The 21,254-nt window shown below is 45.4% G+C and overlaps 1 protein-coding gene across 1 annotated transcript in view; it reads left to right on the top strand.

Annotated features, from left to right (window-relative positions):
• The window catches only part of LOC149351288 (MAM and LDL-receptor class A domain-containing protein 2-like), a 74,612-nt gene that overhangs the window by 11,615 nt on the left and 41,743 nt on the right, over positions 1-21,254 (top strand). Inside the window, exons 3-14 of the mRNA XM_089575604.1 lie at positions 526-803; positions 3,109-3,190; positions 4,914-5,069; positions 6,923-7,120; positions 8,692-8,792; positions 9,762-9,855; positions 10,414-10,569; positions 12,297-12,435; positions 14,317-14,428; positions 16,606-16,693; positions 18,984-19,136; positions 20,997-21,142. Of these exons, the coding sequence (XP_089431730.1) occupies positions 526-803; positions 3,109-3,190; positions 4,914-5,069; positions 6,923-7,120; positions 8,692-8,792; positions 9,762-9,855; positions 10,414-10,569; positions 12,297-12,435; positions 14,317-14,428; positions 16,606-16,693; positions 18,984-19,136; positions 20,997-21,142 (1,703 nt within the window). The remainder of the gene's footprint in view (positions 1-525; positions 804-3,108; positions 3,191-4,913; positions 5,070-6,922; positions 7,121-8,691; positions 8,793-9,761; positions 9,856-10,413; positions 10,570-12,296; positions 12,436-14,316; positions 14,429-16,605; positions 16,694-18,983; positions 19,137-20,996; positions 21,143-21,254) is intronic.

The following is a 21,254-nucleotide window of genomic DNA, read 5'->3' as shown; positions in this document are numbered from 1 at the left end:
TATATATATATATATATATATATATATATATATATATATATTGACGGGATGATGCCGAGCAACAAAAGTGGAATCAAAGCTCAGCTCCTCTGTTGTTGCTACTATGCTTGTGCCAGTGCAATTTCTTACGTTTATGGGCGTTCTCTGGAGCTCAAACATTGTTTTGAACTCATTACTTGCTTTATTTTTCGCTTCCTTTACGCAACAGAGCACCGCTTGAGCACTCCAGAGGAGCCGGCTCATGGCTGTACGTGTACGGGTATCTTACATCTTTTTCTGGTCAGCAGTTTCGCCCGGGAAGCTGTATTTCTCGCTCTGTTCAACATTACAGCAGCGTTCATAACTGCCGTATTATGTGTCTTTCGGCAGTATTCACCTCCTGGCACATTCACGAGCACGCACAGTCCGCTTACTAAAGTGCGAGACAAAATGAGGCTCGCTGCAATGTGAGCCGAAGCTTCTTACCATGCTACAACCGGCCTATATTAGTCTAGTCATCGCGAGTGTGTCCTCGTGGCGGCGCAGGTGATGGCTGGTACAGCCGAGTGCAGTTCTCGAAGAATGCCTGGCACGAGTCGGTGGCCAGGCTCGAGCTGTCAACCACGGGGCCCTTCTGCTTTCTGGCGTGGGTGCACGCGTCGGGCCTCAAGCTGCCCCGTGTCGAGATGGCATCGCGCCACGAGAATGCCGAGTGGCACGTGGACGAGGCCGACAAGGAGCGAGTCTTCTTCAGGGCACAGTCGCCGCACTCAGAGCTCTGGCAAAAGGTGCAGTACAACGAGGAGCGCCAGGGTGCCATGAAGGTAAGGATCAGCGCTTCCCTTCATGGGCAGCTGTCAAGCCATCGCATTAAAAGAGTCCAGAACAAGACCCCGAGTTTTCGTCCGTTAAGAGAGCGTTATAGTTACTTTTTTTGCCCTAGATGCGAGACTTGTTGATGTCGACACAGAAGCAGGGATGCTTCGCAGCAGGCATGACTGGTTCTGCACGCCACACACTGCTCCACGAGATCGATGGCTTCATATATACATATAGAATAAGCAGAGTGATGCCCAAGCCCCGCTAAACCAATCTAATAGTGCTGTGCCTATTTCGTTGCGATGAGGTGTGACTGTGGTACGCCTTGCACGGACCCTGACGAGTCCCCTGGTTACGGACACGCCCCCCCCCCCCCCCCCCCCCCCCACGAATAAAGTTGTAATATGCAATAACATGCACGCCCTTTTTATTGCAGAAAGTTCACTGAGCATTAAAAAGCCATTTCCTGAGCAGAAAATCTCTAGTTACCGCTGGGGTAAAAATACCATGCCACCTTTGGTGACCCCTGTCCATTCTGTTCCGCTCTTGACTGCGAAGCGGACACTAGACACCTGCTGTGCACCTGCCCCTCTTTGCACGTCATCCAGCAGAAACACGTGCTCCGATGCGGACCGGCCCCAGGTCGACCGCCGGATGTAGAAGACTGAATCTCTGGTCCGCATCTGTTGCTGGACTTCCTTGGGGAATCCGCAGTGTGACTTTATGCAAAGGCACGCTTTCGCAATGAAAAAGAAAACTCCTAGTTCCTGGCGGCCATTAGAGTTTATAAAACGCATCATGCGATCCACATTCACGCCAACTAATAGCTAAATTAACTTTTCTGAAGGCTAGTTTTACCTTTGTGTACGCTGTCACTGCGTGGTTGTGCAGTGTGTTTAATACTAAAACAGAAAGCGCCCTCCTCTGAATCATTTCCACTGTTTTCTTGCTGCTACTGGTATTTTGCAGCGATATAGCCTATCAATTTGTTTTTTGCACTTTCTTTCCACTTTGTTCTTGAGATTTGTTCTTTGTTTTTGTCACGTATACGAAGGCCAATCGACGCAGGGCGTGTGAACTTATCCAATGATATTCGCTGACATTTTGTAACATTATTTTCCTCTGCTAAATTTCTATCAGACCTCTCAATAAAGGGGGGACGGGGCTTTAATATCTACAAAAATGGCCCAAAAAATTTGATTTTTTGGAAATCATTCTATCTACTTATACGCACTTTTTTTACACTGTCCCAAATTTCATTGCTAAAAACCAAACGGAAAGTACTCTTAAAAAATGGTTTTGCAATGCCATTTATTGCAGAGAAACGCTCGAACAATGGGCGTTTTTCTCCGTTGCGGTTTTCTTCCTAGGTACCCACCTTGCAGAGCAGATTTATTCACGACAATTTTAACTATTTTGGCTCCATTTGTTCTGTTGCACTCCTAGAACCATACTGGAGGTCATGACATGCTTTTGTTTTCAAATTTGTGAGCTTTAATTTTCTTATATCAAGTTTCCTTCTCACTTCAGATGAGCCAGCCAACAGACTCTGCATCGCAAAAATTCAGAACCAAAATTTGTGCTTAGAAAAAAAATTCTAGGAATGTCATTATCTATGGAACGCCAATAGAAAAGCAATGAATGTTGAACAGGCCTTCTATCGTATTTTCTTAACTCCGCAGCCTTTTCACAATATCCATAGAAAAAATATGTAAGAAAGTTTTTTGGAGACATAAAAATGAAATTTTTTAGAGTAGTCGCAAAATTATTTTTGATGTGCTCAAAAAATTTTATGTAAATACAACAATAAATAAAACATTTTTACTGAAAGCCGCGTCCACCCGAAACAGTGCAGGATGATCCAGTTTTAGGGTGAACACGCGAGCGTGTGGCCACGTTCTTCGGAGCGCCAGCTGGTGTGCCCATCTCCAGTTTTCAGCTCCAATTTTCTTTTTTATCCTCGTCCACGACGCTTTCTCATCAACACTTCTTTTAATGCAAGAGCGTTAAAAGCCTTATCGAGAGAGAAATGGGTCATCGATCATAAAATTCGCCCATTCGCTGAAGGGACATGACGTCACGAGATCGGATAATTCCTACTGGCTGGAAAGAAAGTATTCACCAGACCGGAAGTGGCATCACTTCCGGTAAAAGCAACAGAAGCTTTTAATGCTATCGCATTTTCAACGAATAACGCAATAAGGTGTCCCTGTGAATTTTTTTTCCTTGCCCATGCGACCGCGTCTGCTTAATGACAAACTGCAGCATTTTTCATTTTTCTCCCCCCCCCCCCCCCCCCCCCATGTCTAGCTCGAGATTCGCGCTTGGCACTTTTCCAACGGTTCTGTTGGTGTTGACGATCTGAGCCTGACTTCTGGTACATGCCCTGAAGGTAAGCGCAAATTTTGTGCCGAAAGAATCCGCTTTACAATTCTCTTTTAAGCCCAGTTTGTTGCAGTGTGCTGCATGAAAAACTCGGCAGATGGTGAACTGTGGGGCCTTCATTTTGTTTCGCATGAACTATGAATCTGGCTGCAAAATTCTGACCAGTACAGAAGAATACTAAGATATATTTGCTTCTGGGAGCTTGCTTTTTCAAGGTAATTTGTTTGCACGTAATTTCCGCTTCTAAATTGAAGAAACGTTATCTGGAAAGGATAAATTCTAAGTAAAGCAGAATCCTGACTTCCTGACTGGTTTTTAGCAGTGGTATAACAAACAGCACTTTATTAATTAGCAAAACGTAAAGAATTTTATTTTTATTGTGGCTGAAATAAGCAAAATTTAATTAGAATATTGAAGCCTCTCAGGAGAAGGCACGAATGGCGTAATTTTTATTGCGGTAGCTTTGTTACGCAAATAGTTTTCGTACTCTGAAGAAAACGCCTGAAATTCATGATGGTCGCAGCAAGAAAGCCCATTTTGAATGTCGATCACGATCTTCATAAGGCGCTATGTTTGGAGAAGTACAACACGGACAGAGAGAAATGATGAGTTCATGGGATGAAGCGAACCTATCAGCTGCATTGTACGGTTGTGTATGTTTTGAGTAGGACGCAGGAAGCAAGACTCTTTAGTAACTTGTTTTGGATATCACCGCGTATAGGCAGTTCCGTTTTCTGGCACTGGCTGTTCATTTGGTTCCCTGAAGTGTCTGCCGCCACAGCCAAGCTTTCATCCAGAGCGCGGCAGGCGTTTTCCCATGAAAGCTAGCGCAACAAAAATTACGCCTCAACTTAATGGGACCCTCCAGCATTTTAAATGTTCATCAGTTCGTTTTATGGAGCTTTTTCGCATGAAGTATGAATACATACCCCTAATTGTTCTCTAGTACCTTCGCCGGTTGGGGTGGAGTTTCAGAAAATCAAAATGTGCCAGTAATTTCAGACCATTGATTCAGGTTACGTGGGGCCACCTGTTGTGCACTTATATGTTCGCTACTTTCGAGTTTTCAACGGTGGGCACTGCCAAAACGAAGCACATGGCAAGTTAAAGAAAAGAAAATGCATACACTTGCCTACTGAGCGGACAAGGGAAAGGAAATGAGGGGATGGTTATAACATATATATGAGGGAAGTCAACAACCACCGAAACCAAGAAGCACAGGGGCATGTTTCTATTGCCGCCGCGGTGGCTCAGTGGCTATGGTGCTCGGCTACTGACCCGAAAGACGTGGGTTCGATCCCGGCCGCGGCGGCTGGAATTTCTTTGGAGGAGAAATTCTAGAGGCCCGTGTACTGTGCGATGTCAGTGCACGTTAAAGAACCCCAGGTGGTCGAAATTTCCGGAGCCCTCCACTACGGCGTCTCTCATAGCCTTAGTCGCTTTGGGACGTTAAACCCCATAAACCAAACCAATGTTTCTATTTTTTATTTTTCTATTATTATATTTTTTATTAACAAATGGAAAGCTGCTTGCTTGGTTTTCGTGGCTGTTGGCTTCATCCATATTCTTGCCCATTGTTCGTTTTCGGTTTCAGAAAGGTAGATGCTTGGGCTTGTTTGTTCATGATTCAGTGAAAAATTTAACGCCGTCTCCTCCGTCTTTCTCAGTCCTCGTCTTTTTTTTTTGCGCTACGTTCTTTCCCTGTTTTCGACTTGTTTATTTGTTCGCAGACCCTGCAGATGGCTCATGTTCTTTCGAACGATCCGTGTGCGGGTACGAGAACGCAGTCAGCGGCAGTGGCAAAAAATGGAGGCTGGTGCCTCCGGGTCGCTCCGCGAGCCGGAACAAGGCTGTGGCGCTGGACCACACAACGGACACCATGCGGGGTATGCTTGGCAGAGCGAACTCTCTCCGTCTCGCAGCGGCAGTGACGCACATCTCGAAAACTTCCACTCGTATACGCGAATGCTTCGAAGACGAAACGCATATTTTCTGCACACTTTCATGAGACACTATAAAGGAGATTTCAGAAGTGTGCAGACAACCTCGAGCTAACCTTTTACACCCTGTCTTTCCTTTCTATGGCACAGGGTAGAGAATCGAAACACCCTACTGGTTAACTTCTCTGCCTTTCCTTTTCCTCTTTCTCTCTTGGTAATTGATGGAACTATCCTGCGTTATGCCATGGTTCAGGAGGAGGTCGAATAGGTTACGAGGAAAAAAAAGGCCCTGTAAATGTTTTTAATCTGTGTGGACATCTCATTTCTGTGGCGACGGAAAGGGTGAAAGGATTAAGAGGGGACAGGAAGAAAGCAATGCAGCTAAATACCGCGCACGCTAGAAAGTGTAGGCACGGGGATCCTGCCTACATGTACGCAATACTCCTGCGAACAGAAGACGCGCGCATGCAGTTGCTCTATTTAAAAAAAAAAAAAAAACTCAGGGCCCGTGTGCCTTAAATGAGGCACATTGAGCATAATTTTTTTATATCAAGTTCTCATTCAACGGGCCAATTTTTACATAACGTTCCCGAAATAATTATATGGGGAGTTTTTTTTTTCGAAATGAGCCAAATCCAGAAACCGAAACTAGGTCAAGTTATGCTGTTGTGGAAATGTAATCTATACATCTTTGTTTTTAAAAACTAGAAGAACGAAATGTGCCTTGTAACGCTTAAAAAACCTGCTCGCAAATCATATTTCATATAACAAATGAGCCAAATCCTGCTCATGTGCGGATTAAACTTAGCCAAATCTACCCGTGAGAACCTTCTTTGTCAACTTGAGCATCGTAGCTCGGATATTTTCGAGCCTGGTTTTATTTATTTCTTCCCCAGCTCCGCTTTCTCGTCGGGTGGGAATAATATGAAGAGATCGACGGAAGATCTGAACTCAGAATACGACGATTGCGATGGGATAGTTAGCTCTGTCGCCGAGGGAGCAAAGATGCGCCTCTGCTAAATTAAACGGTTAAGCGTTTATTTCAGATAGTTGGTGCTTGCTTCCTGAACTCATGATTACTAGTGAACTAGCAGGCGGAGACAGAAAACGACAGGACAGGACTAGAGGCTGTCCTGTCGCTTTGTGTCCCGGCTGCGTCTGCCATTTCACTACTAATAATGCATTTAAGATTCTGAAGTACGGTAGGATATATTCTAGATTCCATACATTCTAGCTAGTGTACTTTTCCTCTGCAGAAGTGTGAACACAATAGAAGAAGGCTGCCACATCAGTGCCTGCGACATAAGCGTGCTATTCACATTTACTTACATGTGTTGGTGAAGCCCAGGAGTGCCCCTGGTAGCACACAATCAATGTTCTAATTATTTTTATTCTGAATTCACAGCATATGCATTGTAAGCATCCGTTTCATGAGCTTAAATTACATCTGTACAAATAAAGTTTTCGGAACTGGGTCAAATCTAGTTATATATTGAAAAGAGCCAAATCCAGTTTTTGTGCTGATATTAACAACATAATTTGCATAAGGTTTCATTACATGGTGCGGTAGAGTCGCTCTAAGAATAGCACATAATTGCTTGGATAGTGCTGTGGTTTGCGTCGATAAGAAACTCACGCGTTTTTATCATTTTTTTATAGGTGTATTTTGCTCATTTCGAAAAAAAACTTATCTTACAGTATATTTTTCATACGACCAATCACTATTTTAATTGTTGTGCGCATGCGTACGTCATTCGCGACCTTTTCGGTTGATTGTTGAACAATGATGCTTTTCCTAGGTGGTTACGTGCACCTGTTTGTTCCGGCCAATACAAATGCCTCCAGAAGTCTCACTTCCCCAATGCTGGGCGAACCGAAAGGACAACACAGTCGCTGCGTCAGATTCTTCTACTATGCTCCTCCCCCGAAAACATCCTCTGGACTTGAACTTTACCTTGACAGGAATCCAGGAACTTCTCTGCCAAGCGATGGGTTTGGTGAGTTATAGTACCTTTAACACGGCATGTGCGCTTCCTGCTGCTTGCGCTTTCTTCGTGATCATTCGCGAGCCTTGACCTGTCTTCGCGTCAAGAAAGCAGCGTTGCAAGAGCGAGGTCTCCAGATCCGTCTTTACAGTTGTCATGGCTGGGCAAGACAAGACAAACGAATCTTTAGGGCACAAGACTAAATCGTATGGCGATCGTTCAGTAAACTGTAATTTGTCTAGCAACACTTGGTACATGAGAGGACAAAATTGTGACGTGTTTTATCTTCATTTCTGTCCAACACATAATTAATTGACGTTTCCGCAACAAAGTGACCTCAACCGAGAAGATGGCTAATTGCATGGGGTTAAAAGGCCTTACTGCTGGAAAACCAAAAAATTAAAGGTTATCGTAGCATCGTTTTTTTTTAAGCTTTATCTATTGCTCATGACACTAACGAGGCACACTGTTTCTGTCTTTTTAGGGAAGCATTGCAATGAAGCGCAGCGCATTTCTCATTCAGTGTCCGCTTAAGTTTTTTTTTTTTTTCAGCTGCACTACCAAATGCACGCTGAGCAAAACGTTAGCTTCTATTCCTAAGTTTTCGCGTAAAATCTTAATCGTCAAACTTACTTGAGCTGCCTGGCGAAAGACGCATAAACTACGGGCGCATCTAGAATTGCTGCGAATGCAAGGTGGCAGTACGTTGTTGCAGATTATCGACAATGCAGCTTTCTTCGGAGCTAAAAGTAATTTATTAGTGCGAAAGCACCCATATGCTCAAGAACACCGACCAAGAATCTGGTCCCTGAACATACATATGTTCTTTCGGTCTTGTGCCGTTGCCAAACAACCCGAGTTACTACCCGAGTTTACCCGAGTTACTCGAGTAAGCTCGGGTAAGTTCGGAGGAGCGTCGCGCCAGCTGCGCGAGAGGTTGCTCGGGAAGAGCAACATGGGTGCACAGAGTGGCTGTGTTAGAAACAGCCACCTGTCAGTGCAGTGGCGCATCGCTTAACGGCTGCGCCACTGTGCTGGTAGGGGTATGAGTACTCGCCGCCATCTATGAATGTTAAGTAGAGAATGACCAATTCTGCATATATGGACATTAATCCACTAAAGATATCGCGCCATATCCTTAAGGAGTAGCTTAAGTGTCTCCTCCAGTTGAAGAATGAACACCTGCTTTCGCACGTCTACTTGATCTGATTACGTTCAACCCCTAGCAATTTTAAGGAATATTCTTCGTTTTAGGTGCGAGAATGTAGTTCCGAGAAAAATACCAGTCGTTGTGTTTTATTCACACGAAAGTGAAATGTTTGATTTCGAAACTACTGCAATTGAGTAATTTTGCTTTGTTGACCAGTGAAATACATTCTATATTCGACAGCGCAACTTATTCGATGCTTAAGTGTTACTCTGCTGAACAGGAAACCGTGTAATGGCGCTGAAATCACTTCGCAAATTAATATAATGCAGCGAAATTCCGAGCTCTTGAGTATAGCTCTAATTGAATTTGGTGTGCACCAGAAATTGTTTTCATCGCTCTAATTGTTTTCGTGTGTCATTGTTCTTTTGGAAAGCAGCTGGTATGGAACGGCTCTGGGGCGTCGACTCCAGCTCTCTGACAAGCGGCTTATGGATGCCAGTTGAAGTCGGCTTCACCGTTCATACAAAACATGAGGTTAGCATTGAACGTTGTCTCGTTTCGCGCTACGATATCTTAAACTTATCCATTTTATTAACTTACAACCACACTAACAAGCTTGCAAGACGTTAACTTAAAACTGTGATTCTTTTTTTAGAGAGCTTCATACATTTCCTTTCTGATGTATAAAGGATATCATATAAGAAATGTATCGAACATTAATAGTTACAGCAACGCGCCCTTTTGTGCTGTCACAATTGTAGAAATTCATCTAGATGTACTGCACATCTATATGCACTGGAGCTGCCTGTGAGACGCCATTGACTTCAGAACTTTATTTTTCTTTGTGCCGAGCACAAGTAATATGACTGCACTAGAGCAGCGTTCTGACAGTACTGAATGCGGCCAATGGACTTAACAATGCATGTAATTCTCTGTTAGTGACTTACTATGTTTCTCGTAGCCCGAAAATGCATTCAAAAGCTTTAAGTGCGAAAGCACTCATACACTCACCGACAGCGACCATGAATCTTCTCACCCACACTCGGGTAGCAACCCGAGTTGCTACCCGAGCTTACCCGAGTAACTCGGGTAAGCTCGGGTAGGTTCGGAGGAGCGCCGTGCCAGGCGCGCGAGAAGTTGCTCGGGAAGAGCAACATGATTAGTCGCAGAATCCCTACCGGTTGGTGTGATAGGAACAGCCGCCTGCCAGTTCAGTGTCGCGTCAATTAACCGCTGCGTCACTGTGCTGGTAGTGATACGAGGACTTGCCGCCACCTATGAATGTTAAGTAGGGATTGACCAATTCTGCATATATAGGCGTTAACACACTAAAGTTATCGCGTAATATCCCTGAGGCTGAGCTTAAGTGTCCCCTCCAAATGAAAAATGAACGCCTGCTTTCGCACGTCTACTCGGTTTAATTATGTTAAACCCTTACCAATTTTTTTTACGAATTTTCTTTATGAGAACAAGCTAACAAATATTGTGCGTGCACTATTCCAGGTGACGTTTCGCGCCCACGTTGACGTTCCCCAGAACAGCCCATGGTACTGTGCCTTGGACGACATCGAAGTCTACGCATGCGCCGACCAGAAAGGTTAGGGCAGCAGGGATTGCTTGGGCAGCGTTTAAATACGTTTTTATGATTTCTTAATTAGTGCTGGTTAATTCTAGCGTGTTCGTGTTAAATGTGAAGTTGCACAAAATTCTGTGCCATCAATTTCTATGAGTGCATACGCGATTTCACAAGCGTCGGAAAAATACTACAAAGGTGTTCTCAAAAGATGCACCTTATCTGAGGCGCTTCCCTAAAAGTGTCGCAGTCCTACTTCGATTGGCTTTACAGATTGTCTAGTTCGATAACAAAGTGCTTCGTGAGCAGAAAGGATTCCTGAAAGCTGCGAAGTCCTCCAAACGCTATGCTTCCACCGCTTCTTGTAATGGTAACGCAGTCCCCGACAGAGACTTGCCCTTACTGCTCATATGCCTTCACTACTTGTTTCCTCAGAAAAAGAACGGTGGTCACTACGCAATAGTTGTGTGAAAAGAACTGAGCTTGGGATAAAAAAAGAAGAGCATGTCCTAAATGAACTCCTTGCTGAAAAAAAAGCAGGTTTTGTGCTCCCAGCTTATGGGTGAAAACATTTTGTCGCAGGGGAAAGAATCACGTGCAACTTCGACAATGGCCACATGTGCAACTGGACAGCGCTGCAGCAGCCGTCAGGTCCGGATGGCGTCTGGAAGCTAAGCGACCTACGGTGGGGGGACCCACATTTTCCCGACAGAGACCACACCCAAGGAACAACTGATGGTGCGAGACCTTCATAAACTCGCATGCAGTGAACACAGCAGTCAGCAATTTTCGGTGATTGCATCGAGTTTCGGTTATTGGAACCATCTTCTTCCTCCTCTCTTTTTTTCTCTCTCTTTTTGTAACGGCACTCACGATTAACTATCGCTCAAATGGCTGACCGCTTAGCACTATAGATGCTAGTTGCGGAACTTAGACACACAAAATGGCAGCAGCTGCGAGAAAGAGTGCGTGGTTGGTTCGGATCCCAGTACAGCTGAAGCTTAAATTTGCCACTGCTGTGCTCGCAGCACACACGTCTCCTTGACAGGCCGCGCTACCTGAAAGGGTCCCCGAAACACCTTTCGGGCAACGGCAGGACACACTACCAATGACCGCAGCCATGAACCTCACAGTTGGGAATGGCTTTTACGAGCTGCGATTACAGCCAGCAAAGCGCCCAGAGTGTTAACGACATTTCCATTGCCAGTGATGTCGCTTTGGAGCAATACGAGGCAATTTCTTGCGATGGAATACTGCCGCTCTAATCGGCTGGGGATTATGTCATCACGTGCGAACGAGCCTAGCTGACAAGAGCGAAATACGATAGCTCGCCATGACGTGACCCCGGAATAGAGATGTAGAAAACGCAGTTAACATTGGCGCAGAAACAGGCGAAAGCTGAAACGGACACAAGGATAAGGGCGGGAATAGAAGGCTCATCGCTCCGAGTTTGGCTCAGAGGGTGATGGGAGAGGCCGAGTAGAGCGAGGAGGACAACGGCGCAGAGATTGGTATAATTTGTACGTCAAATAATTTTTCAGGGAAGTAGTTTTCTTTCAGCCTGCCTATGTCTGAAAGACAAACTGAGCTCACAGAGAGCCCTTAATGCCCATTACCAGTGACTTTGCCGCTGTTGTCAGTTAAGGTTAGATCAGCGAGGCACGATTTCTATTGCGTGTACGGTGCACGTGCAACCGTGCGTGTGCTCCACTCTTTAACCGTGCTTTTGTACAGTCGCTGATGCAATCAGCACTCTTAAAACCCAGCTTTCTGCCGTTGCAGTTTATCTCTACCCATTATGAGTGCGATCCAGGTGAGACAACTGTCGCCAATCAATAATTTTTTTTTACTTGCCGAAAAACTTGCCTGAGAGTAACACAGGCAGCAGAAATGAAGAGGTAGGGTTTTGATTGGTCCGTGCTGCAGAGAAGATTGGTTTATGGCTCCAACGCCACGAGTAGCGGTACGATTTCTTAATGTTTAGCGAGCAGGACTTGCTCATATACCTCTGCGAGGTCAAAATAGTCATCATGCCTGCCTCCTTTAATTGCGCCCTCTGTTGTTCAGTTGTGAAGACGACTTGAACGTCAGCCAATCTTTTTTTAGACTTCCCTTCCTCTCTAGATCAATTGATGCTGCGTCTTGTTGCTGCTTGGTAGTCTTAACTGAATTAGAAAGATGATTTTTATAACAAGGTCAATATTTGCAGGAGTTCTAGACTTGCTACAAAAAATATTTTGGCAACATTGGCGGGAAGTGTCGCGATATGTGTCCTTACCAGGGACATGTAGTCACCTTGATGGTTTGACAAACTAAAGTTGAGGTCCTGTAGAAGGTGCTTACGGCTGACAAACCTTTCTACTGGGGTAATACGATGTTCTCATTTCACTTGCATTGACATCATCTGCGCACGCTTATAAAGGTCAAGGTCAGACCAGCTGTAACTGTCCGCTGCCTTCATGCAGGTGGCTTCGTATACGCCGAGAACAAGGATGGCGGGTCCGTGCTGAAGGCTGTGCTGACTAGCCCCACTCTGGACGCCGGCTGGGTGGGAGCCGCCTGCCTTACCTTTTGGCATTTTGCGGTCTTCGACGAGCCAGAAAGGTGCGTTTTTGTGCGATTTTGTGCGTGCGCGCGTGCGTGCCAGCTTGCTTGCTTGCATGGGCATGTTTCCGTTGCGTGTACAAGGTCAAGCACAATACATCCTCTCTTTGATACTTTGTGGTATTGTTGTATTTCTTCTTTTTTATGTAAGACCCGCCGCGGTGGCTCAGTGGTTACGGCGCTCGGCTGCTGGCCCGGAAGACGCGGGTTCGATCCCGGCCCGGCGGCTGAATTTCGATCCAGGCGAAATTCTAGAGGCCCGTGTACTGTGCGGTGTCAGTGCACGTTAAAGAACCCCAGGTGGTCGAAATGTCCGCAGCCCTTCACTACGGCCTCCCTCATAGCCTGAGTCGCTTTGGGGCGTTAAACCCCAATAAACCCCAATAAATCGAATAAATCATTTTTTATATAAAATACGCAAAAAAAGGCACTGGAGCCTCACATGAGTTTCCGCCGCTGTGGTGTTAACCTAAAAGTCCGCTAAGCGTGCTGCTTGCTCAAGTGCGAAAATAAAGGGAACAGTATCGTTTGTCCTTGATCATTACGTCTTAAATATGTCTCATGTGAACATGTTTTTATATGCAGTGAGCACAAAATTTTTTCTCTGAGAAATTGTTCCTTTAGCTCACAGGATCGTTTACACGGCAGAAAGCTTTTGCATTTTCTCACTACCGCTACCACTGATATTATTCAGTAGTCAATACAATGTCTTCAATACACAGTATATGTGACTTTCAAAAAATCTTACAGTCCGCTTGCAATTGTGAGACCGCTAGAGCTGTAGTCTTATCAGTTCGAATGCTGAAAACACTGGCTTTTGGGGCTTTTGCCACATGCTTCTGCCAGTGCCATTAGTTAGTTTAATGAATGAAAAAAAAAACTACCGGACGTTTACTCTTAACGTCGTGCGCATTTCCGCGACAGCTGAGCCGGTTCGAAATGCTAATGCCACTCGGAGTGTGTAGTAACTGTTGCGTTTATACCGCTACACTTACATTAGCGCCACGGGAAAGCCCTAGTGAACGCTTCCTGCTGAGAGTGTTATAGTAGCCGGCTGCAGTAACCCGTCATGGGTGTGCGAGTGGAATTAGGTGAAGGGTGGCGGGTGGCGGGATATGAGGCAGGCTAGGCGCGTGCGTCGTCACACGCGGTTGCCCATCCATCCATACAAAGTGGGTGGAGCCACAAAGACGTCTCCAAGTTCAAACAATTTACGTACAGTGTGTTTTGGCGAGCTGCTAACGCGACATGTAACGATTTTTCGGATCTAAAAGTTCGGAAGCATCGTTAATGTGCCGCCCAACGTGTATAATCTACTTTCTGCGAAAGAAAGCGATTATTGTTGCGAAAGCAACACTACGCGAGTCGCCGAGCCATGTCGCGGAGCTGACGAAAGGCCATATTGTGCATGCGCAAGGAGCAGTGATGTCACACGGCGCACAGCTGGCGCGCCGCCACCGTTGCTGCGCGGGTGCCACCGCCGCGCTCGCCAGTTGCGCATGCGCAGTAGCGGCGCATAGCTAGCGTGCCGGGGCCGCCGCCGCTCACGCATGCTCTCCATCGCGTCGCTCTCTCTCCTCGTTGCTTTCGCAATCCTCCAGGTTTAACCACAGCTAAACCGCTGCCAATTTTTTTGCGTGTAATGCCATTTATTGTCGTAAATAAGCTTTTCCTACAGGAGACGCCCATTTACATTGATTGAGCCCGTTATGTGCCGCATGCGGAAATTGCCTCGTACGTGGACTTGGCCGAACTTTTAGTGCCTTTGTTTAGCGTAAGTGAGCTACAATGAGCAAAAAATCATATAAAACGGCAAGGTTAACTGGTGAATACAGCGCTCCGCCCTTCAAACCCTTCCACCCCCTCCCTCCCTCCTTGCAGCTGCAACTTAACCGTGTCACCCCTATCGGGGGATCCGTGGTGGTCGAGTACGCACAAGCTGGAACGCGCCTGGAAACAAGAAGTCGTCCGAGCATGGCTACGGGCTGACCAGGTGATCTTTTTTCCTTTAGTGTACTGCAAGGTTCGAGTGGCGTACATTTACGGAAAGATGTTAAAAACTAAGATTTAATTGGCGTGCAATGATCCTACAGCAGGATCAGTTGTGAAAGGAGCTAAAGAAATGCTCTTCTTGATAAACCGTCGGGCCATGGCACGGCAGAAAGGGCATTCGAGCTGACGAAGTAGGCGGCGAAACAGTGTAATGACTGCCTACCGTATCAATGGGATCACGAAACATTAGATACTGTGCCTTACTGCGTACTGCATGGAATCAGGAAAAAAGGGGTCATGTGTAAGTGACTCGTCTGTTACGCTTTCGAGACAAGACAAGGAATTCTTGGAAAAGTACAAAGAAAGAAAATTGGCCAGTCCGGACAATAACCCATGAAACGGATCGTGCTTGTTGCTATGATAACACGTATGACAGCTGAGCTGTATTTTGGAATTTTTGTTCTCACTTGAAATGCATAAATATGTATGCACTCCGGAATAAAAATTTCAGTTGACACTTTGCGCATCCGTGTTATATGTTGTTTCCCTCTAGTGTTTAAATGTTCGTAAAAGCGCAATAATGAAAGACGATGAATAATTGAACTGCCACGTATCACGATGAGCAGTTTGCTCACAATTTGGGGGAAAGGTTATGATGGCGTCACAGTGTCCCGTGACCTGTCCACCTGCCACCTAGGTTTCTTTCTGGGGATTTCTAGCTCACGCCGATGTCTACGACGACGACGCTGGATTTTCCGCTGAACGGAGCCCTTAACGCTGTCGCGTTTATACATGTCAAAAAAGGTGTTAAGTTATAAAAAATTACCGATCAGAACAAAAGCGATAGAAGCAAACCCGAGCATATAAAAAGCACATGTTGGACGCCATCACGCACAGAGAATTATGTAACATGAAGTGGCATTTGGAGAAAAGCAGTCGCAGCCGTACCGCGGCCCGTGCTCCGCTGCTCTGGCAGTAGAATAATTAGTGCGAGTGAATGTCGAAACATTCGGGCGGCTGGTGTTCGTAAAATGGTACAACTAGCTCGAGTGTCGCGAGTGAAACTGCCTCATTTTGAATGTCTAGAACTGAATTTACTTCTTCTTTGCCCTCGATTCACAACAAGTACACCAAGTAGGACGGAGCACGCGTACCTCACTAAACCTGAGCGCTTGCTCATGTGAATTAGATTGCAGATATGACAGTGTGCTCAGATCTGCCCTCTGGAAACTTTTCTCATTCTAAGTTTGGGAAACGTAAGGAACAACAGCACTGTAAAACAATGACGCCAAGAGAGACAGCAGAGTCCGTGAGCAACGGCGAAGTAGCGAATACTGGCTCCTGCAACCCATGAATGCCGTGCACGAACAGCGCGTACGTGCAATGTTGGCACCAAGGTGACAAAGTATACGAAACCACGCAAAAATGGTGACCTTCTCTCAGCAGTGTGGCACGATTTTCTTGCGCTTCTAGTTGCGTCATACAACGTTCACAACACCTCTTTTGGTCTATAATCATCATACATTACACTAACTCATTCGTTTCGTCATATTTCAAGGATGCGATCACTGCGACCAGAAGCTTAAAGATTGAGCTGCAACTGTATTAAAAAAAATGGGTAAAGGCGAAGTGCAGAGCGATGACGGGAGAAACGCGAATAAATGGACTTGGCCGTCTACGTTCATTTATTTGCTTTAAAATGAGTCTTTTTCTTTTTTTTTTGCTGTAGTTGCAGTTTTCTCATACATTTGCTCTAACGAGCTTTCGTACTCACAGTTCTAGATTTAGGCGCTGTTTTGAACATTTAGAAAAAAGATAGCGGAAGGCCGAACCTCCTGAGCATGCAGCATGCATAGGACGTTTTATTTTGGTTAATAAAAATAAATTAGTTTAGATTAATTTTAAAGTTATTGACTGTTATAGGTTATAATCAGCTAATATTCACTAATCTCTTTGAACGAGGTTTCGCCTGCCCAGCTAACCCAGCCTCAGAAGCGGCCCTCTGCGGCTACTACTGCATTGTTACAAACAATTTGTATTGAATAGGAAACACCTTGTATCTAAGTACTATATGGTAAAAAAAATGGATATCAAAGATGCACTTGCAAGTCGATGATGCGAGATCTCCGTGCTTTGCAGTTGAATACTACAACTACTCTTTGTTTGCTTCTTCCTCAGCGCCAGTTCAAACTGGAGACTTCCTTGACAGATGCCTTGATTGCCGTCGACGACATAGAGCTGACTTTTGGCGCATGTTCCTCGGAACGTGAGTGCAGCAAGAATCTTACCATGACACACTAGACTGGGCTTTAGGGAACATTGCAGAACTTTATTTTGCTCTCATTCCTAAATATATGTCACCCTATGCAGCTAAAGCAGTTGTCTGCCCTCCCACACAAAAACGCTCTACAACCTCTTGTTTTGCAGTGGTCGGTTATTCTTGGGTTCGTTGCTTTCTTACATTTTCATGTCCAAACCTTGTTTTCGAGATATTCGCAATTTTAGTGAAAATTTTCTTCTTTCAATATAAAGCTGTTAGATAACTGGCTGGTGCGTACGCTCATGCTCGCTCATGTGCAATGAAAAAATTAACTGTCCCTTTTTCCTCTTGCACTGCTATTATCCCCCATATTATTTCTCCTGACAAATCATATTACTCTGTTGACCTGGTGTCTCATTCTATAAACGAACTGAAACTTACCCTCTTTCTTCTCCCGGAGAGCAACTCGCCCGCGCTTCTCGTAGCTGTTCGCCTCTGGTTAAATGTATCATTCTGCATGCAGAACAAGCAGCGTTTTGAAGAAATTCATAATTTTTTCACTCAAAGCTGCAATGTAGCAGACGTCAAGGCCAACCAAATCACTTCAGTTAACTTTTAATCGCTAACGTGGGCAGTAGTTTTAATGCGGCGAATGGTCCCGAAAATGTGGAAGTTTGTTTCTTCGTTTCTGTCATGAGGGCTCCCATTCAGTGTCGTCGCAAATTCGACTTCCGTGCAGTCAGCGAATACGATAACCTTCTCTTGCACTCACGCGTGTTCTTCATTGCACATTACTGACAGCTTAGTTCTCAGTCATAAGAAACGGTGCGAATTATATCCAGCGCTCGGTGACGTCGCGCTTCCCACTTACGTTCAAAATTTGAAATTCGCGCTCTCATTAGCCGGGCCTTCCGTGTCATGGTTATCTACTCCTGTCCTTGCCAGCGCACAGCAGAGGTATTGAAGTTTCGTGTTTGCGCATTCTCTGCCTGGCTAAATTTAATGTACTAAAGGCTTTGTCAATTGGCTGCTTGTTCGTCTGCAGCGCGCTAGCCCTGCTTGTCCCGCATTTCTTATCCACTTCCCAGCTTTTTCATTTTCGTTTCATTTATGCAAAAATTTTGCTTGTCAGACTTGTTCAGTAGTAAAGCAACGTCATTTCTTCCAAACTATAGTTCTTTTTGTCGTGTTAGAATCATACTTCTCTTGTTCATGGCCACTGTTTTACCTTGATACACGTATACAACTACATACTCTTTCGGGTGCTTGTGTGCTTGGCTAGGTAACAGAACTATGCCACAAACTCTTGTCGTTAATTATTATTTAACGCGTCATTACAGTGGAACAACTGCTGGCAGGATTAAAGGAACCTTGAGGGCAACTTTATCGAGTTATTGTTCTCAGAAAAAATCAATTATCTGCCTCTTTCAGGCTATGTTGCCCGCTCTGCTGCAAAAGATCTTCCCAAGAGAAAATTCGATTTAAAAATTTTCCCATTATTCGATTCAAACTTGTGATGTTCTTACCCAAAACGACAGGTTGCCATGGATTTGAAGGGAATGCCAGTGTAGCTATTTGTACCTCTCTGGAATCCGCACCAAAGAATTGATGTCGACGCACGCATTTATTTACAGAATCTGCCGGTGATGGCGACACTTTTATTTTATTTTTGTCCTTTTTTAGCTTATAAAGGCTTCTTTTTCTGTGAGAATGGTCTCTTTGTTATTATAACGCCGTACCCTTTTCACTCTGGGAAATAGAAAATACAAGTAGAAGCTGCTACCGCCTGGTAGAAACGTCCTCAGCCACATGCAGCAACGATAACACAACGAAAATATAGGAAGGTTAGATGCCCGTAGCTAAAACACATGAAACTTAATTGCACACCACTACCTAGCTAAAAGCGCTGATAGCGTTTTGAAGTAAGATACAGATCATAACTAAACGATTCAGTTAAATCATAGAACTTATAATGAGGAAATATAAAACTCAAATGAACACTGCAATACAATGGGTTAGTGAGACACTGCTTGGTCAGCTTTGTTATTGGAAGAGAGAATTAAACTTACATCGCCTAAACGTTTGTCGTACAAAACCAAGAGCCATGTAAGCTTATTGCAGAGCCTCCGAGAGCCGTACCTGACGTGAGGGAAGTACGTGAAGTGAAGAATCCCTTGTTTTTCTTTATTATTTTTGTGTGTGTGTTACAGAAGCGAGTCGCAGGAAAGCTTTGTAGTGCTTTTGTACTGCCATAATGGAAGGGAACTGATACCACCACTTGCACCCGGTTACGCAGAGAGGGGACTGAGCTGCGACTTCGAGCGAGGTCCCTGCACATGGATAAATCCAATGGCGAAAAGAAAAACTTGGGAGTGGCTGCTGCGTGGTGGACATCTCAAGACTGACCTTCCACAGCCGCCCAACGACCACACTCTCTCGTCTGCAGACGGTATTTCTACTTTCTTTTTAACCTCTCGTGCATGTGCGCGCACGCTGACAGCTTTTTATTTTTCACTTTTTTTTTTAAGTTGATGACTTATACCCAGTGGCTGTGGCGTTCGGGTGCTGAACTCATGGTTGTGGAATAGGTCCCGGTCATGGCGACCGAATTTTGATGGAGGTGAAAAGCGAAGTTGCCCATGCATCCAGATTTTGGTGCTTGTTAAAGAACCCCACATAGTTTAAATTAAATGGAGCCCTCACATACGGCGAGCCTCATAGACCACGGTGTTGCTTTATCACGTAAAAATCCATGAATCGATGGCCCGTCGACAACCCATCTGAAAGCATACTGTTTCCTGTGATAAAGATGCTCTAGCTCTGCCAGTATAAGCCCCGAGGTAGACATTCTGGCCTGTAAAGTTCTGGGTACCAGGAATTTAGGGATTTGGGGGTGTGAAAGGTGCTGGTTAGTATCCTTCTTAGTGTTATTTCTTCGACATTGCTTAATTTTTTCGAAGCTTTCGGAAATTCCAATCGTTCTAGATGGTAGTTCTGTAGGATTTCAGCAGAAGTGTAGATTGACATATCATAGTTATGGCCATTCTGCGACGCTGCCGGCTTTTGTAATTCACGTGAAAGGCAGTGGGAAGGTTCGTTGCTCCGTACCCCTTGGTGTCCAGGGGGGCATATTATGAGTGCTGTTTCAAAATTTGCAAACTTGAGTATCCGAGCGGCCTGCTCAACGACGACCCGGGTCTTTATGTAGTTTATATATGCAGTTTGAGAGTCTGATAACACGACTGCTTGAGGATGCGCTTGGAAACTCTATGGTCACCCCTTCATGCATCTGTACATCCTCATCGTTTTCGAAATGCCTATTCGAGCGCTTTCTTCCCACCCCTTCCACACCCCTTCACCCTTTTATCACCCTTCCACATACCACTTGTTTGGCCCCGTCTTCGTCTTCTTCTACATGTGGCCGCAAACAAACTTCAGCTCTCGTTGTATGGGAGGTGGCTGGCATGAACAGATTAGCTATACCTCTACGAAGCGTTTTTAACTTTTCGTCAAGAACATGGTCATTACCATCATGGTCCTGACGTACATCGTGCCTTCTGCTCACGCTGTGGATTCATTCGAGCGCCTAGCGAAAATAAAATAGATCTGATTGAAGTTTTACAGTCTTGTTTAGATTCTGATGTTGCTGTTTTGTTGAGCTCAAGTGCGGGAGACTGTCTGTTTTGGAAGATTCTGAGAAACGCAGCGCTGGCAGACAACCGACGAGAGCAAGTAGGACACACAACTGCGCTCGTCCGTTGTCTGCCAGCGCTGTGTTTCTCAGAATGTTCCTTAACCAACTTGCCCAGAAAAAACACCTTGTTTTGGAAGATAAAATTGAAGTCAGGTTTCGAGGACATTTCTCGCAAAACTTGGTTGCCGACGTTCTTAAGCTTTAAAGTGATCACATAATGTCTTTTAATACCCGCCGCGGTGGCTCAGTGGTTACGGCGCTCGGCTGCTGACCCGAAAGACACGGGTTCGATCCCGGCCGCGGCGGTGGAATTTCGATGAAGGCGAAATTCTAGAGGCCCGTGTGCTGTGCGATGTCAGTGCACGTTAAAGAACCCCAGGTGGTCGAAATTTCCGGAGCCCTTCACTACGGCGTCCGTCATAGCCTCAGTTGCTACGGGACGTTAAACCCCAATAAACCAATAAACCAATAATGTCTTTTAATGCGCTACACGTGAAAGCTCAGTTACTGCATTCACTAAACTTGAAAGGGCAATGCGTTAGCTCTTATGTGGAAGGCGGCAATGTATTTGGCACATGACTGTTGACTTTGTTCTGTGTGGCACGCATACGCTAGGCTCCTTCATGCTCGTCAGCGGCCGTGAGATGCTGCCCCGAGGCAGCGCTGAACTGCACAGCGAAGTGGTGGACCTGAAAGCAACGGGAGTGCAGTGCATGGACTTCTGGTACACAGTGCATGGCTCCCGGGACGCCGAGCTCATGGTAGGAGGGAAGCGCTAATACCGAAGAAACTCCTAAGCTAAATTCATCGGGCGCGCAGCTTACACAAGGAACTAGACTGTATAAACACAGGGAGACGTCCGGCATATTTTTA

This window comes from Amblyomma mixtum, chromosome 3 (genome assembly GCF_055824585.1).
Source record: "Amblyomma mixtum isolate Tamu chromosome 3, ASM5582458v1, whole genome shotgun sequence".
NCBI classification, from domain to species: domain Eukaryota; kingdom Metazoa; phylum Arthropoda; class Arachnida; order Ixodida; family Ixodidae; genus Amblyomma; species Amblyomma mixtum.
This window is presented reverse-complemented; position numbering and strand designations above follow the sequence as displayed.